The sequence below is a fragment of the Catharus ustulatus genome, chromosome 5, assembly GCF_009819885.2.
Source record: "Catharus ustulatus isolate bCatUst1 chromosome 5, bCatUst1.pri.v2, whole genome shotgun sequence".
NCBI lineage: Eukaryota > Metazoa > Chordata > Aves > Passeriformes > Turdidae > Catharus > Catharus ustulatus.
The window spans coordinates 22,756,837-22,775,792 of record NC_046225.1 but is presented as its reverse complement, the minus strand read 5'-3'; the positions used below and the strand labels follow the sequence as shown (position 1 = coordinate 22,775,792).

At 41.3% G+C, this 18,956-nt stretch overlaps 1 protein-coding gene across 1 annotated transcript in view; it reads right to left on the bottom strand.

Annotated features, from left to right (window-relative positions):
* The window catches only part of BANK1 (B cell scaffold protein with ankyrin repeats 1), a 128,797-nt gene that overhangs the window by 8,084 nt on the left and 101,757 nt on the right, over positions 1-18,956 (bottom strand). The window contains exons 10-13 of the mRNA XM_033060023.1: positions 17,735-18,028; positions 14,591-14,878; positions 2,153-2,221; positions 862-1,046 (exon numbers count right to left, since the gene is read on the bottom strand). Of these exons, the coding sequence (XP_032915914.1) occupies positions 862-1,046; positions 2,153-2,221; positions 14,591-14,878; positions 17,735-18,028 (836 nt within the window). The remainder of the gene's footprint in view (positions 1-861; positions 1,047-2,152; positions 2,222-14,590; positions 14,879-17,734; positions 18,029-18,956) is intronic.

Genomic DNA, 18,956 nt, shown 5'->3' with positions numbered 1-18,956 from the left:
TTGGGGATGCTGCACGGAGCGGCGGCGGACATAGCCTGGCCCTGTCGGGTACAGGCGGGCCCGGGGACCAATGGCTGCCGGGTTGAGGAGGGGCCTCGGCCAGCGACGGTGCAGGGGGACCTGGGGGCGGAGCCTCGCTGCAAAAAAAAAAAAGTGAGCCTTATAGTCTGGTGTGCCTTATCTGATCGACAAAGTTGCGAAATGTGCCGGCTCCCGGGTGGTGGGCCTTATAGTCCAGTGCGCCTTGTGGTCATGAAATTACTGCAATTAACAAAACTCCTCTCCTTGACTTGCAGCTTTGATGCAGTTCTTTCAGTGACTCAGTGTGTGGGCTTTTGTAAATCCTGGTTTTGTGCACCCCAGTTTACTCCATACATTGAATACAAAGGAGCTGTAGAGCATTGCCAACAATTGTGGAATTCACTAAGTATATTCAACCCTTTTAGACAGGCATCAAGCCTGATGTAAGTTAATATATTTTAATTGCTAGAATAAATTTATGTTTGATATAGTCACATTTCTGTTAGCTGACACTGATCAATAGCATATTTGGTTTGTTTGGTGACATAAGGTTTGTGGTTTCCTGAAAGATGCACATCACCCAACTGCTTGTTTAAAACACAAGTCTTAGGAGACCAGCATATTTAACTCTGGATTTAACCAAACTCAGAAAGCCTCTCAAACAACAGTGGAAATGGGTATCTAAAAGAGTCAGAATCATAACCAGCAAGGCCCTTGGGAACTCATTTGCATATAAATGATTATTACTTTTGACCTGATATATAGAAGCCAAAACACAAGAACTTGCTTTTAGAACATCTGATCAAGATTCCTATAAAGGAACAAATTTCAAACTCATACCTGTGGAGTAGCTGGTAGTCTCTGCTTTTTGTTCTGCCACTGTTTAAATCTGTCAAGAGCTTCATCCACAGAAATTGCCCCCTTTTTCACCTGTTCCTGCAAGTGGATGAGTTCTTCCTGTTCAGGAGGGATCCTGTGTACCACAGAGCTGTAAGTTACTGTCTCAGTGTGGCCTCCGTGTGCTTCTGCAACAAAATGCATGAAGTGAGAAATGCAACAAATCAGTGAGGATTCCACCATCACTCTGTAAGCAGAGCAGCATCCCAAACATTTCCTTCATCACTACTGCCCTGGTCCATGGATACTCCATTACTGTTGGTTCATAAAAGAAATTCCTTCTAGCACTACAGTTACAGTACTGACATTTTAAAGGAAATGGTTGCTATATAAAATATCCACAGTGCCTTTTTATCCCTTTCTTCTTCAATGTCATACATTACATATCTCAAAAGTTGCATCTTGAAATTTCACAAGATTGCCTTCCTCCAAGGAAGGAAATATATTATTAAATACACTGCATCAACAAGAAAACACTGCAGCCCAGTGGTCCTGGAGGTTATGATACAGTGCATGGCTGAAGGGAGATGTGCATTATCAGATTCACAGCTTGGTCCAGGGAGGTGTAGCATTGCTTCTCCCCAGGGTACTGGCACTGGAATGGCTGACCCAGGACACATGAGCAGCCATGGAACAGGAGTTCTGAGTCCTCCACGAGGTTGTTGCACCTGCTTCACTCCACGGGGAGAGTGGCCAGGATAAAAGTTTAAACCAGCAATATAATTTGGGTCAGTTTTTCTGTTACATTATGCACCACTACCTTCATTTCAAGTATGGAAGGATTGTTCAAAGGGGTACCATTAGTGGATTTTATAGTAGCAACATTGTAATGTGCTACAACTCAAACACCGACTGGACTGCCACTAGTAATTAATTTTACATGCATCTTGGGGTACTCAGGAGAGAACTGTTGCTCCCCCCACTTCTGTCTTTCCAGGACTGGAATTACTGCACAGCTGAGGCCTCCTGTCCTTTCTTTTCTTGGCTTTAATCACAATCATGAAGTGAAACAGGAAAGTGTAAAGTAACTCTGACTCTACAAATCTTTCCTACAAGACTATAACTTTTAGTCTTCTTTCTTTAATCTGATCTCTTAATGCTGCAATACCATTAAGGATATAAATCGTAGGTGGCAAAACACATGCTAAATCACCCAAAATCAAGTCACAACAAAACTCTACTAGTTCTACTGAAAAATATCAAGACAGTTAAAGAGCTAAATTAAATTCTGTACCAGGATTCTTGGCCTCGCTGTATGTCCTGCTGTTGTCACTGGTCACTCGACAGGCCTTTTGCTGAAACACTGCAACAAAATTAGGAATATAAGGAAGTTGAAAAATGGCATTAAAAACCATCACACATTCTCAGCGAAGGAAGGAGACTCATAAAAGCAGGCTGGAATACATTTTTTGTTCTAGTCTAAGAGTATTTTTCAACCCACTTGTCAGTCTAATGCTAATTACTTGAAAAATTGTTCTGTTGCACAGAATGGCAGGATTACTGATGTTAGAGAAACCATTACAAGAAGCTCTGAAGAAAATTAACAGGATTTATCACTCTAGCATATTACTTGTCTCCAAATTCATCACAGACACTGTAGCCTGTTCCTTATTTTATGGGGAAAACTAAGGCAGAAAAACCCCCAAAAGTACCAGGTGACAGTAGTGACACTGCCCAAGAAAGTGTGTGTGTATATTTGTGTCTATTTTATTCAAGCACTAGAAACAGTAAAGCGCAACCCCTCTGTTACAATAGCCCATCATTCCCACTCCTGTGAAGTGTCCAAAGCACAGCCAGTCTGGATATACCCTGAAATGCTACACTCAAACTTTTGCTAGCAGCATATGCAACACCCAGAAGGTGGGAATTGCTCAGTTTCTGACTTAGCCTGTGTGGTAGTAGCTTTCTCTCAAGTCTCAGTTATGATTTTTGCTAAACAAACTGACAATCTAAAACCTAGAATAATTCCTGTCAATTAATTTCATGATTATAAGCCGCACCTGATTATAAGCCACAGGTCAGGGTGTTGGCAACTGTCTTGGATTACAATACAGAGTGTGATAAAAGGTATCTATTCTATCATTATCTGTTGAGGGTGGGGGCAGTGATCCTTATCTCCATGGCAGATATTCTGCTAATGGGCCATCCATTGAAACCAGGCAGGGCATGGTTCTTTATCTTTTCACAACTCATCCTTCCTCCAGCGAGTCATGTTCTGCTAATGGCCCATTGAGTCCCACTGTGTGACTGATAAAATTACTGCATCCCATTGGAAGTTGCTCCACCCAGGGGGAAGAGCCCAACATTTCTTACCAAGATAAAAACAGAGGGTTTGGGACACTAAGGTAGCCCCTTTCTCCACTGGACTCCAGTGGAAAACCGGATTTTTCCACATCACCACTGGACCTCCAGAGGGAAACTACACCTTGTACAGGAGCACTGCTCCAACTGAGCCACATCTGTCACAGCAGGAGGATGCAGCCACCATTTAATGGGACTGCTGCCAACACCCTGCCTGATGGGGTGTCAGGTTGTACTCTGACTTTGTCAGGGTTTGGAGTTTGTTTCTTTGTAGTACTGTATTTCTATTTGAATTTCCCTAGTAAAGAACTATTATTCCTAATTCCCATATCTTTGCCTCAGAGCCCCTTGATTTCAAAATTATAATAATTTGGAGGGAGGGGGTTTACATTCTCCATTTCAAAGAGAAGCTCCTGCCTTTCTCAGCAGACACCTGTCCTCCAAACTAAAACAGCAACTTTTCGTTCTTTGTCCATATATAAGCCGCACCTGATTATTAGCCGCACTTCTGGGTTTGGACCAAAATTTTAGTCAAAATGGTGCGGCTTATAATCGTGAAATTACTGTAATCCTCTGTCATCACTGCAATGCAGCAAATGTGCCAGTTCAATGGAGCAGATATTTTCCTGGGGACCAAGGCCCAGGCCAAGGCAGCTCTGCTCAAGCAGCAGAGCAGGCATACTGTCTGTTATGTCCCTAGCTCAGCCAAACACTGATAGGCTTTAACTTTTTAAATACTTTTCTCTGTAATTATCAAAGAATCTTACTAAGTATGGTTGCAGTGTTTTCTCCTCTGCTTGAAACAGTACTCTCCTTTTAAAGATAAAATTAAAATAATGAGAGCACAGAGGTAATGCAGCCAGCCTGAATTTTACTGCAAAAGGAGGGGAAGGGACATACTCAACAATGTGCCTGATTGGAAAGCACTTTAATTGATAGGCTTTGAAATTTCTGCTGAGTTTTGCAGCGTTGGAGTAATCAGAAATGGAATTACTCTTCCAGTGAAAAGTAAAATTGTTAAAACAACTTTATGTGCTACATCTTGCTGAAATGATTTTAGTTGGCAGCAAGTATTCAGTGTGGGTGAGGTCAGTGAAAACAAACGCCTGTTTCTGGAATGCCTGGAAAGGCAGGAACACTCCACTGTACAACTGCCATAGGTTTAGGGAGAACTCTGGCAATTCATCCTTTCATTCCCACATTCCAATTGCTTACGAACGACTTGAACACAGCAGCGAAATAAAAGAAACATGTAACTTTGCACAGGGATATATTTCATTATTTTTTAAATGGAAGATAAATATTCCTTCAGTAAAGCAATATTAATATAGTAATTTTTAAAAGTGTCAGAATGTCACAATCCTTCAAGTAAGGATATGTATTTTTTATTTTCTGGGCCTCTCTGGAACAGATAATCTGATTACAGTAATTTCACGAATACAAGCCGCACCATTTTGACTAAAATTCTGCTCCCACACCAGAAATGCGGCTTACACTCAGGAGCGGCTAATATGTGAATAATTTTATGACATTTACAACCCCAGAAGTGCCAGCCAGGGTGCCGAGCCGAGTACCTGCCAGTAAAAGTCGGCATTTTGCAATTGTTACAAATTGTTACTCTGTTGCACCACGAGTGGAGCCTGGCTGCCTGCAGGCAGCACGAGGGGCGGGGAGAGAGGTGGGAGAGCTCTCTCCTTCCCTCCTCTGCCCCAGCCCGGGGGAGAGACAGGGGGGCCCCATGCCGCCATCCCCGCGGCCCGGGTGGAAGGCGGGGGCCCCGTGCACCCCTCAATAACATCTGTATGATCAGAAATATAATCCTTTTAGATTTTTAATCATGTTGTGACTGGCTAAAGTATCCATAGATGCTCATAGGTCAAAACCTACATATTAAATGTCCTGACCCTATACATGCCATTTAATTTTTCTCTACAATGAACTTCTTTTGCAGTTTCTCAGAATTAAAAGAGGCTGAGAGAGCTAATAAGTAATTCCACTTCATTCCCTCTCCTCTCTTGAGCTACTACAGGATACAGATGAAGTTCTTTGCAAGCTCTAAATACATTTTTATGTCTCGGGCAGTAAGATCTCTTTTTAGTAATGTAATGTAACCTCAGTATTCTTCCAGCAAAGCAAACTCACAGAGATTGAAACTACTGCAGTATTTTCTATTAGGATATGAAACCAGAAAACAACATCGAAAAAGTGGGAAAAAACACAAATTTTGTGGCAAATATACAGAACTCTGGGAAAATCCCTAATGTAAGTCTTGGAAAGTGAGTGGGATCCAAGGAACTCTGAATTGCCTGTTTTATCTCAGACTAAACTAAATATGTTGTTTCAGGTTGTCTGCGCATGCAGGTAAATAGTGGTATGAGGCTTGAAATTTGGTTAATATTTTCAGGGTTAGCACCACAAAAGGGTTAGAAAAATTTGAAATCTAAGTCTTTTGTGTGTAATTCTGAACTAAGAAGACCGTTTTATAGTAATAAACTGCAAGAAACTGTGGTAAGTATAAAGGGTCTAGAAAAAGAGAATGAAAGTTTGTACAATAGCAGGTGTAAAAAAGGATCAGGAATTTGATTTTCAGAATTAATTGAATTTCTAACACAAAGCTGTAATGTTAAGGAGTCGCAGATGCATTGTGACATTTCAAAAATTGCTTAGAGACATAATTAAGAAACACAGGAAATCAAAACACAGGAAGAGTTAGATCATGAGAGAGAAGAACTCATATCAGCTAAGAGGCAATGATCAACTAAGATATGATTTCTAATTTATATTTTACTTTTCTCATCTAAACTATCAGGGATGTTGCCTGATTTGCTGAATTGGTAACTTTACCTCTAAAAATGAGTTTCCACTATGCACTAGTCATTCAAACAAAGCTAGACTGATGAACCTACCCTCTGAAAGAATATATGAGCTGATCACACCTAATACATACTTACTTGACACTTTCAGTAGCACAAACACAAAGGAGAAAAGACACAGTGATTAAAAAAAATCCATCAATAAATACCACTATTTTGAATTCAGCTTGTTTAGGAAATTCAAGATGAATTTATTCATCAGTTTCATTGAGCTGATGTTCCAAACAAAATTTTCTATGACTGTTCTCCTTAGGAAATATTCAAAATTAAAACACAGGAAAACAAAATCTTTATATGAACACACAGCTAAGTGATAATTCAAATTAATTAGTACACTAGGATTGCACTTAGTAACACAACTCAATTGCAAATTACAGTGGATTTGCAAACTGCCTCCTTGTTCTAAGTAGGTTTTTGCTTCATTCATTTTAGAATCATCATGTAAATAATTTGTGATTAATGGAAGAATGGAGAAGGAGGGATGAATTACTGATCAGGGTATGTTGCAGGGAGAGACTCCTGCCTTTGTCCATTCATTTTTTTCCACATTATTTAATGATTTTAACATTTAAACTGTGTATTCATAGCACCTAGCCAAATAAAACCTCCAAGTTCCTTTTCCTGGTAGGGATTGGATTATAAATTAGACGTAGCACAGCAAGAGATGATAAATACACAGAGAAATCTAAGGAAGGAATATAGTAGAATGATTATTATTATTCAGGAGAGGAGAACTCTGCAGATGTTTGTTCACATCTTTTTAGATCTCATTTTCCTTTTGTCTGTTTGCTAACACACTGAACATCATGCAGCATGAGGACTCGAGAGAGGTCATCAATACAACGCTAACCAGCAAGTTTTGTAAGAGATGATTAATGACCACTCCCAAAATTTTTACAAAATATTTCACTTATTCAAAATGAAAACAAAAAATTCCAGTGACTCATAACCTGAAATCAACTAAAGAAATGGCACCTTGTAAGCAGACTTTTTTTTCTTTTCGCAAGGCAAGGCAGCTGGGCATGGCTTAAAAACACATCATCACAGCTCATGAATCTCATCTAGGTAGGTCAAGGCATTGTGGAGAAGGAATGGTTGTGTGGTGCAAGGTAACAAAGGCTCAAGTCCCAGAAGCTGGCCTGTGAGGGCAGCATTTGTGTCTGGGTGCACCTACACCATGACAAGGCAAAGACTGAGCAGTTTTAAGTGCAACGGTGCAGGAAAATGAATGACCACATCTACACTGGTACAGAAATTCTGATCAGGCCTAAATGGGCAGCCTGACACTCAAGACATTTTTGAGAACACACAACAGTAATTTCATCAGAAGAAAGACTAAGTGATGCCAAGTGCACCTGCAGAAATACCAACCTGCCACGTTGTTCCCTTAGGTTGCCAGGGGTTTTCAGTGGCAGCATCACATCCACTCTTACACAGACTATTGCCAGCCTCTACCTTCCACAGCTATTTAGTTGGCTGAGAATGAACCACTCCATTTTCTCAGACCAAAAGCAAAATGATTTAAAAAGGAATTATGGTGTAATGACAATATGAAAATACTAGTCCAAAAATAAACATACGCTCACAGCAATTCCCTTCACAATTTGCAGTGAGATTCTGAGTCTGACAAATATGAGCTCAAATCTGTTAGAATCTTAGCAACTTTGGTCACAGAGAGGAGACTTTACAGAGATGACTCCCCTACACTGAAGCAAGATAATAAAAATAATACCAGAACCCCCTTTTTACAGAAGGAGTAAAGAGTGAGAAGAGACACCAGTGGTTAGTTTAAGGTGCTGCTCAGTCAATGTACTGCGTACCACAGAACCACTCACTATGAAAACAACTCTCATGCCTCTGCTCTTGTCTGAATTTTAACTTAGTGGAACATGGAAGCTGGAAGGACTTTAGTGACATACTCAAGAGTATTTGCTCCAGCATGTAAAACCTGAATATACCTCTTTAGTCTCATTTTTCTGGAGTAGAGAAAAGCTAAAACAGAAGGACTCTATACATGTTTTTACTACAAATACACTATTTGGAAGAGTTTGGTTTGCAACGAGACAGCGTCCCATGAATATTTTCCTCTTTGTGCACCTTATTCAGTATTTGTTTCAATCTAAAAAAGTTCAGATAGAAAAAAATCTGATTGAAGACAGTGGGTGAATCTGGTATACCACTCTCAACCAGGTGTGTAAGAACAGTTTAACTGCCAGCCAAACAGTGCTTCCTAGTAATTCATTCATGGAAAAACACCCTTAAGTTAGGAATACATAATGAAATTTATCTGCAGTGCAGTACTTTATACCCACTGTGGGAGATCACTACAAAATCCCTCTGTGGGACATAAATGTTTTGCAATTTGCATGGCCTCTGAGGCTTCATTTTGGAAACCCCTGCTTTAGAGCACTTAAACAATGGGCATAATTAGAATTACTGACTCAAGATGTGATGACTGTATTTCCCAGTAATCAGCCTGATAAGTTTCCAAGACACTAACAGTTCTGTTCTGGATTTTATTTATTCACTTCAGTGGGTTTATGCTGTCTATTCTGTATGTGACATATTCTGCTTCCCTAAAAATATCCACTGGATGCTACTTCTTCTGCATACCCTGTGATTTTGATGAGCAATGAGAATTTTATTCTCCATTGGAACAGTAACTGGAAAATATATTTTTCCACTTCCAATTTTTTTTAACCCTAGGGTGAGGTCCCACAAACAGCGATCTTTAAATAGCAAAATGTTTTCAGTGCACAGAAGGGAAATACATTCCTTCAGGGATTTGTGAGAGGTTTGCAAAGAAATAAAAGCTATAGCATAGGAAATTTACTCTGTTGTAGGGTAGGTATCCTTTCTGCAGAGAAACCCTTTCATACTAGTGGTCTGTGATGAGAGGTAAATGATTAAACCAGGACAGTAGTGTAATCCTTAGCCCTGAGAGAGTCCTAGTAGGTCCTAGTAGGTCAGGCTTCAGAAATGGCAGGGGCATTGCAGAAACTCATGCATCTGTCCTACAACTACACTGAGGACTTGGGTTTCCAGCTCAATCAAACTTAGAATCGATAGGGAACATTAAAATTGCACACTAAACTGAAAACACAACACCTTCAGATGTTTATTTAACAGTTGTTTTGGCAGCAGACAATTGAACAAAACACTGAAATAACCTTCAGAGGAATGCTAAGAACCTAAGGAATGGTAAGGGAGCGCAGTAAGAGCACACACCATCTGGACAATGAGCTACTTGGCACCAATTTGCAGCTCCACTAGTTGATGAGCTTTTCACACACAGGATAAAAATCTTGCAGTGGTCTAAATTAAAGAACAAGTGCACTCTCTGTTAATAATACAGTCTGTTTACCAGTGTTCAATACAGCAGTTTGAATGTTCATTAAAATTTGAAAGTATCATAAATGAAACTGAGTAAAAGCGATTAGAAAACTTATGTTTTAAATCTTTCAACTCCCCCATGTTTTCCAGAATTTATGTGTCAGCAAATTCAAGGCAGATGCTTAAACTGTAAATTGTGGTAGTTCAGTTGTGACAGCTTGCATCACTGAGTGGTTACTGCCTAGGTTTTGAAGTGTAGACCTTGTGCTGAAAGTGACTCTTGTAAAGTCCCATGTTTGCTTTCTATAGATGAATAGTTTCTGTGTCCTGTTCTGCAGAACACCACGTGGGGTAATCTACAGGGAACAGGCTTTCTGCCCAGTGTAAACTTGATATTCCATGTATTTGAAAGCTGCTTATTACAAAGAAAACTATTTGTTTGCTTTTTATTTTGTTGTTAATTTTCATGGAAACACCACTACTTTTGCTTAAAGGAGAAGCAATAGGAGAATGGCCTTCATTCAATGTGTGGTGAAAGCACTCATGGAAATTCAGCCATTTGATTTCTTCAGATAGATACAAAAAAAATTTAAAAGAGTCACCTGCATGCAATCCAGGAGGCAAAAAGCATTTCCGCCATGCAATGCTTATTTCCCCCCAAATAAATGTGCCCATCTATGGATACATAAAGTGTGAGGAAAAAATCCCCCTCTTGCATCTCTGCAGGGCACTCTCACACCAGCCTCTGCAATCCTTGGGGCATTAAGCTTTCCATGAACTCCCAAAGTACTTGGGGATCCATTTGCGAGCAAATGTGTAGCCTTATCACAGCTCCCCTCTGTGCATTGTACTCCATTCTGTTTTTCCACAGGACCTGTGTCTTACTGAATGCCAGAAGGGAACAGTTCTGAAAATCAACCAGAACTGTGCAAGGAAGACAATCTGTCTCTTACAGGGATATTAAATAATTTGTTTTATAAATTAAAAGGTATTTAGCAAATAAAAAGTACAGTAATTTCACGAATACAAGCCGCACTGTTTTGACCAAAATTTTGCTCTCATACGTGAAAGTGGCTAATATTCAGGTGCAGCCAATATGTGAATAATTTTCTGACATTTTCAACCCTGGGAGTGCAAACCAAGTCAGTGCAAACTGCAAAGTCGAGCTCCTGCCAGTAAAACCCTGCATTTACGCGGTTGTTACAAATTGATACTCTGTTGCGCGGAGGGTGGAGCTGCTGAGTGCAGTCAGCACAGGGGGTGGGGAAGGCGGGGTAGCTCCCTTCTGCTGGCCCCGCGGCTCGGGGGAAGAAGGGGCAGCTCTCTCCTGCTTGTCCCTGCGGCTTGGAGGAGGCAGGGACAGCTCTTTTCTGCTGGTCCCGCGGCTCAGGGGAAGGCGGGCAGCTCTCTCCGTTTGTCCCCGCGGCTTGGGGGGAGGCAGGGACAGGTCTCTCTGCTTGGCCCCACGGCTCGGGGGAAGGCGGGCAGCTTTCTCCGCTTGGCCCCGCGGCTCGGGGGGCTCCCATCCCCGCGTGCCGCTGCCGCAGGAGCAGGCAGGCTCCATCCCCAGCTCTCATGGCTGCCGCAGGTGCCGGCAGGCTCTATGCCCCCCCTGCCGCCGTGGGGCAGTGCTGGGCCGGGGTGACCGAGCCCAGCGGTGGCGGCGGCCGGCCCCGAGCATCCCCGCCGAGCGGCAGCGCCGAGTTGGGCCACCCACCCCTGTCAGCAGCCCCGAGCCCTCATGGCCCGAGCCGAGCCAGTAAACCCCTCCCTGCCGCGATTCTGTTAGTATCTGGTAACTTTGTTGCACGCGGGTCCTCGCTGCGAACACAGAGCGGCTTATACTCGGGTGCGGCTTATTTATGGACAAAAAACGAAATGTTTGCCAACACCCAGCCCTGCGGCTTATACTCAGTGCGGTTTGTATTCGTGAATTTACTGTAAATACAGAGGAGGGAAGGATGGCTCAGTTAAGTAATTAAAAGTTGCTCTGCAGGACAGGACTTCTCTTTCCAGCAAATCCCTGGCCAAAGGTCAAATCATTTAAGGCAGCAATCCAACCTGTAATGCCTGATGTCAGACTACTGACTAGACACACTAAGGATTTAATTTGAAGCTCTAAGAACTCACAGAGACCACTGAAACCAATGGTGCTTTGAATGAGTAAAGCGTTACGTAATGCTGTTCACCTCAAGAATCATTGTTACTTCATACTGGGCATCCCAAAACTCAGTGGATGCAGAATCAAAGGGTTTACAACAGGAAGGTCTGAAACAACACATGGGGCCTAGGAGCAAGCATGAACTACAGTAATTTCACGACTATAAGGCGCACCGGACTATAAGGCGCACCTCTGGGAGTCGGCAAATTTCGCAACTTTGTACATTATATGGGGTGCACCGGACTATTAGGTGCACTTTTTTTTTTGCAGCGAAGATCCGTGCTGCACACAACAAAGTCACTAATTAGTAACAGAATCCTGCGATCGTGGAGTTTACTGGCACGTGCTCAATTTGCAAAAATTTTTCACAGATTGGTGTAGCCTTTAAACGCAGCCCCAAGCGTCCTCCCCGTGGCTGGCGAGGTGGGGCTCAGGGCGGCTGCAGCTTGTGGCTACCGTGGTTCGGGGTGGCTATGGCTCATACCTCGGGGTTGCTGCGGTTCAGGGCAGCTCAGGGCCGCTGCAGCTCGAGGCGGTGCGGGGCCACCTGCTCCCTCCCTCCCCATGTGGCTCCTGCTGGCCGGCGGTTGCCTGGTCCCACCCATTCCACGTGGGTCCTGCTGGCCGGCGGCTCCCTGGTCCCACCCACCCCGCGCGGCTCCTGCTGGCCGGGGGCTACCTGCTCCCGCCCCCTTCGCAGCTCGGTGCTCCTGTGGCGCCGCCCCGCCTCGCAGCTTGGCTCACAGCTCGCACTTACGGATTGGCAAATTTCACAACTTTGTACATTATATAAGGTGCACCGGACTATAAGGCGCACTTCCAGGTTCGGACCAAAATTTTAGTCAAAAGGGTGCGCCTTATAGTTGTGAAATTACTGTATATTTTAAACAAAATGAGAATGAAAAACACTGAAGGTATTTATGCTCACCCACTTTAAACACTAGATTAAATGAAAGAAAATATCTGAGATAAATAGCTGCATATGGCTACCTATTTATTACTACTGTATTGCAACGTTCCTGGCAAGGAGAAATGGTCAAACTACCTCACTTCTAACTTTTTGATTATTTGACTTTGCAATATCTGCAATGCTCTTTTTATATAATAGATGAAAACAAACCCCAAAACCATCATCAATTAACATGTGGGTGAAAAATGTGTACATGCATAACTAGAGTATTTTACACTCGCAGACACATGCAGATTTTAATGATGGACTGAAGTTTCCTGGTCCATACAGATGAAACAGTCATTTTAAAATCAAATATAAGCAGTCCTAATATAATAAATTGGGATGTTGCTAGATTGGAGAGGGAAGTTCTTAACCGATGTGGAAGAAAAAAACTGCCAATCAAGAAGCAAGAAAAAAATCTTTTAGCTGAAGATATATCCCTTTTGTCTAAAATTACATTAGCTACCTCAGGGATCCCTGGACAAAAATATGGTATTCTATGTCTGGAACCAGAAGGATAGGTAGGAAAACAGAGACCTGAGTGGTCAGTTGAAGCTTTCTTGAAGTGTTTCCGTTTTCCCTCATGCGTTGTGTAAGCAAAGGAACATGAGCCAGAAGCTGATTTCACAGAACTACTGGAAAATAATTTGTCTACCACTACACACTTATAAAAGCAAAGGTCAAAAATTTATGAGTGTGTGTACATATGAATATATACACACGGTGAAACAGAGCCCCATCAGAGCAGTTCCTCTGATAGCATCTGCCTTAGCCAACAAACAAAGGAGAAACACTCCAGTGCAATAGAAGACAGTGAAAGCAATTTCCCAAATAAAGCATCTCCACTAACGGTTTCCAAGTCACTAGCCTGTCTATGATGATGGTGAACCAAGATTTGAGACACTGCTCTAGTAGCTTCAGTAAAAGCAGCCATTTCATGATTTCTGCAGCTGTAACAGACCCCCTATACCTTTCAATTCTTGGATCACACTGTAATGATTCTTACTTCTACCTTCTGAATATGCTGAAGAAAGAGCAACTAAATGATGAATGCATTAGCCCATGCATTCTGGCCCTAACCTGGAGTTATACAACCTAGAGGAAGAGAGCTAGCTAGGTAGAATAAAAGAAACCACTGACTGAGATAGGCATGAAAGAGAAGATGCTTCTCTCTATCTGGTAGGATGTTTTGGGTAGCATTAATTCTTTTTTAGTGTAAAACATGCACAGTATGAATAAGCAAACTAATGGTGTCCTTTGACAGCCTATTTTTTACCACCTATTCTTATACATTGGCAGGCTTTTGTAGAAGAAGCTGGAGATGCAGGCAGGATGGATTTTGGGACTTACAAAGAGATCTCTGCAGTATATTCACTGAATTCCTTTTGTTACTTTCAAATTTGGTTTCAGTCTGAATTGGACTACAAAGATATCTGAAATCCTTTCTGGTCTTTTATTTCCATGAAATATCTCAAAAATATTTCACAGTTTTCATAGAAGTGGTAAAAGGACATAATTTTTCCTAAAAGAAATATAATGATCCTACCTAGAAATGCCCATTTCTAGTATCTCAAATTGGAGAAAAGATATCTGAAAGAGGAATCCTCACACAGGCATTTCTCCCAGAAAAGAGAATTCTTCTCATTAGGAAAAAAAAAAAGACTAAGAGAGATTTCAGCCTTAAGTAAAACCATTTTGATAAAGAAACTGGAAAGAAAAATAATTTAAATAGCACATTCTATGTTGCATCACTGGAACAGATACACTCACAGCTAGCCTAGTGATTCTTCATTTTCTATCATATTGTCATAATTTTTTAAAAAGCTAAATAAAAACTGTGATACTATCTCTGATGCAAACTGAAAATTATTCAAAGATGTTCTCAGCTCATTTGAAGGGTGAGAATAGGTTGACTGAAACAAACAACGTGTTGGTTTGAAGGCAGCTGAACAGGGATCTTAATCTCTTAGAAAATGTTACAGCTCAAAGAGAAGAGACCAGGAGAAGAGCCTACATTCTCCCAGAGAATATTTACATGGCAGCAGCACCAACCTTGTACAATGTAGGGAGTGTTCTCCTCCCTGACCAGTGAACGCACGGGCCGGGGCGCAGGGGCTGGTGGTCTGTTCATGATGAAGGACCTGCAGTGCTTCCTTCTCTCCTCCTCCCGCTCCTCCTGCCCCAGGATGAGGTCATACACACGTTCATCCAGTGCCATACAAGTGTAGGGGTGCTCGTCCTCGCTGTCCTCCTCGCAGCTACCTTGGTCTTCTCCGCTGCATGTGGCTATGAGTCCATCACCCTGTTCTCTTTTACTCCTGTCCATCACAGAATTCCTCTCTGAAAAAAGAAGGAACTGTGTTGCATATACAGGGTAAAGAGAGATTATGATTTATCTTAAAGCTTTAGAGTTTCCTAAAGTAGCTTGCAGACCTCATTTCACTTCTAAACTAAAGCACTCTCATTTTCAGAAGGTTCTGATCATCTAACTCAGTAGAGAGGATGTCCCAAAGGAATAATTACAACTTCAGGGCCTCCTCATGACTTCACATCAGATTACCAAATGTAGATGCTTAGTTGTTAGCCACAAAATAAATGGATTTATTTGCAGAAATACTGAGTGTCCCAGGTGCTCTCACGAGAGTTACACCAACATGCTAACTAACATATTACACCAACTATAACTAACATGCAACTAACTCATGGTTAAGCCAAGTAAGTGGTATCTGTGGCCCTCAGCATTCTGGGAAGTCAAACTGTTTGTTACCTGTTGTAAAAATTACTTCAGAATTTAAGCTTAATTTAGGAAATGTTGGATTTTGTGTTTCCTATCTCTTCAATATCCCATTGGGTTTTGAGGGCTTCACAGATCTACTGCAGGCCAAGATGAAAAAGAAATTGAAAAGCCCTTTACAATGTAGGTAAAATATACGACCTCTTACAATCTATGCTAAGACTATGCAACCCTCCCCCCTCCAAAAACTTCCTCGTCTCTCTGTATTCCCTATACTTCATATATTTCATAGTACAACTATGCAGAACTTGCTTTTCTCTGGTTTCTGCCTTTTACAGCATTAAAAGACTTGATGGTTTCCCCAATACCTGGGTTTGTTTTGATTTGCCTTAAAACATCCACAAACTGCTAAGAGTTAGAAGCTGTCACTGAGGCTGGTGTTCCCTTAAATGTTTATAACTTCCTTGGCATGATTACCCATCTTTCAAAAACAACAGTCCTGCCTGGAATTCTTGCACTGACTCATGTATCCCTTGTGCTGTAATTTACTGCCTGTACATATGTGTATCTGCAGAACTCGGCTGTGGTCACTACTGGTGTTTTCAATCCTTTGGCTGCTATTTAAAGAATTACCTGTTTATGGGTTCAGAGGAGCTAAACAACCTTTGTAAGTGGGATATATTTGTTAATGGGATATATTAATAATAGTATGTACTATTAACATGCATTCTGGCTAAGACACGTGTTTTAAAACCACATATGGCATTTATATACCTGCCATGTATAATATGAATAATATTTTGTTTCCAGGTCACTCTAGAAGTTGTTTCTTTCTCTGTAGGACATTCTTTCTTTCAACTCCCACAGGGGGCACTCTCAGGCCACTGCCAAAACTCAGACTTGAAAAAGAGGGGACTTGCCTTTGAGGTACTCTGCAGTAACTCCTAAAGCAAGCAGCTGGCTGAAAATGTGTAGCAGTAACTCATTACAGCTCCTCTTTGAAAGGAAGCATCATCCTCATCTAGAGGAATTCTGATATCCCATTCCCCAATGATGAAATCACAGCTGAACACAGAATAATTCAGAGCACGTTTTAAATGAACTATTCCCACATGAGCATTTTTAGATGAACTCTGCTTTACCAGCACAGGAGTTGGCACAGAACACCAGGAAACTTTCTCTGCTGGTACCTACATGCAGACAGAGAGCGTTTGGCAGAGAGGGTCACATTACTGTGGTGATGTAGCCACATAGGAACTATTCCAAGGCAGGCATTTATAACAAACCTACACCAACAAATCCTGCGTAACAAAACTGATCCTTCATTTATACACATATAGATGCAGTTGAGAATTTTGTGGGAAGCAAAACACACCTTTGATGTTAATTTTATTCTGCCCCTCTTTCTCTTAGAATTCACTTAAGACTTTCTACCTACAGCCATTTCTTTCCTGCACAGCAGAACACAGGATAAAACCCTACCTACAACAAGCTATTTCTGCCTAATTATGTGAACATCAGAGTGCTTGGTGATGGTAATTTAAGACTCTAATAGGTTACACCGCGTTTGAAAACAGAGTTAACAGTAATAAGCTGTGGAGAAACTGAAAAGCAATTTGTGTGCATACTTATCAGCAGTGTTCTCTGACAAACAAGAAGTTTTTTTTTTCCCCCATGTAACTATTTAAAACTGGTATTTAGGATGAATTATTTTGCATACTTGTTTATCCCAATGAGAAAAAGTGATGGTCATCCCTCCTGAAAAGATGCAATAGTACTTTGAGTTTCTCAACATTTTAACCAAACCTCAATACAAAATTTTCCATTTTTACTCTGGGGCAGATGTATTAAAAAAAGGAAAAAAAGGCAATGCATTTGTCAGAATTTCTGCCTTTCTTTTCAATCTGCAATATAACTTTTTACTTCTAAGTAACTACAACGTTGGCTAAAATGTAGAAAGATACTATTACTTCTCTCTGCATGGCTACTTTCCATTTAATTGTACCTGTGAAACTTTAAGCTATACATTAAATATAATATAATTAAATATTTGTATATTAAATCACAATAGCATTTAATGTTTTAAAATGGTAAATAATGAAGTCAACTTAAAAAAAAAAAATACAGGCTTCATCTTTGTTTCAAGCCTCTCTTGTAAATCCAGTGCACCATGCACTATTTGGCAGCTCTTTGAGATAGGCAGAGTGAGGAGAAGCTGAACGCAGCAGCCCATACCACAGTATTACCTGACAAATCCGTTCCTGAGTATTTTAATGCAGAAAAGGTCACACGCAGATGTTTGTTTTGCAGAATTAGGGTCTCTTATGCACAAGCTTACTTTGTAGCATTGGGGCCATCCTGCCCAGCTACTGCTAGAAGCGATCAAACCAACCTCTACAGCACTACATTGTCTGCCCTTGCACATGTTTGTATCCAGGGTTATTTTCCTCCCAACTTTGTACCTTGTGATGAATTATGCAGGTTGTCCTTTCTTTGGATGCCAGGCAGATTTCGAGGGGGAGGAGGGGGTGGCCTCTTGCAGAAAAAGCAATCTCTCCTGCTCTCTTTGAGTTCATCCCCTACGTTGGCATACAAACTGCTAGGACTGTTGTGAAGGCTGTATGAATCCTCCTCTTCATCTTCAGATCCTGTCTCCTCTCTGCTGTCTTTTAGGTCATCCCTCTTTTCCTCATCCACCTCAACTTCTTGTTGGCATCTCGATCCAATTGCATATTGATCTCTTGAGTTCTGCTTTGCTTTTAATATTAAAGAAAGCATTATTTCATTTAAAAATTGCCATCTGGAAACATTTCTTGTTTCAACAATTCCTACAGAAGCAACACAATGGCTAATAAAACTTTTATGAACTGATACAGCAGGAAAGCTGTCAAATTCATACCATCAGTGAAGAGTTTTTTAAATATTTACTAAATCAACAGTGGAAGTTTTCATTGTATCTTGCTACTCTGATACACACCATCTTCGCGTGTGCAATGTTAAACTTTCTAGAGCAGCTGTCAGAATGAAATCACACACATTTTCCCTGCCTCCAGAATTTCTATTACCTGACTTTCAAAGCAGCACAGTGCAAACACTTTGCAGAATAAAGCTGTAGCTCACACATCTGTGTTACTGCTTTTTCTACAAGCAGTATACAAGGGATTCGGGCGCTAATTTGAATCTCTGTAAAATGAAACAGACATTGCCTGTGGGAGACATGACTGTAGACTTGTGGAAACGGAGTTCTTCTATCTCCAGTGACCCACAGACCACGAACAAAATGGAGGGATGTGAAAGTGCACATTTTAATCACTACATACAGCATCAAAATTTTAGTAGTCATCCTCAGTAATGTAACAGAGTAAACTACACAAGCTGTCAGCAGACTTTACCGAGCCCTTGAGGTAGGTTTCCATTCTGAGATATCCTTTGGTGATGCCTACCTTTCACCACTGTTAAAACGGGAGGTTAGGGCATTTACCTGGATAAAGTCGTACAATTCCTGTTTTTTTCCCAGGTGTTTACCCTGAGATGCTCCCATATACAATATGACAGAGACAGTGAAAATTTTATCAGAGCAAACTTGTTTTTTTACAGTGTCTATCATCTATCTCCATGTGCTAAACCAACCAGTTTGAACTTAGTGAGTAAGAAACACCCTTTTCATATGTATGAGACAGTTGA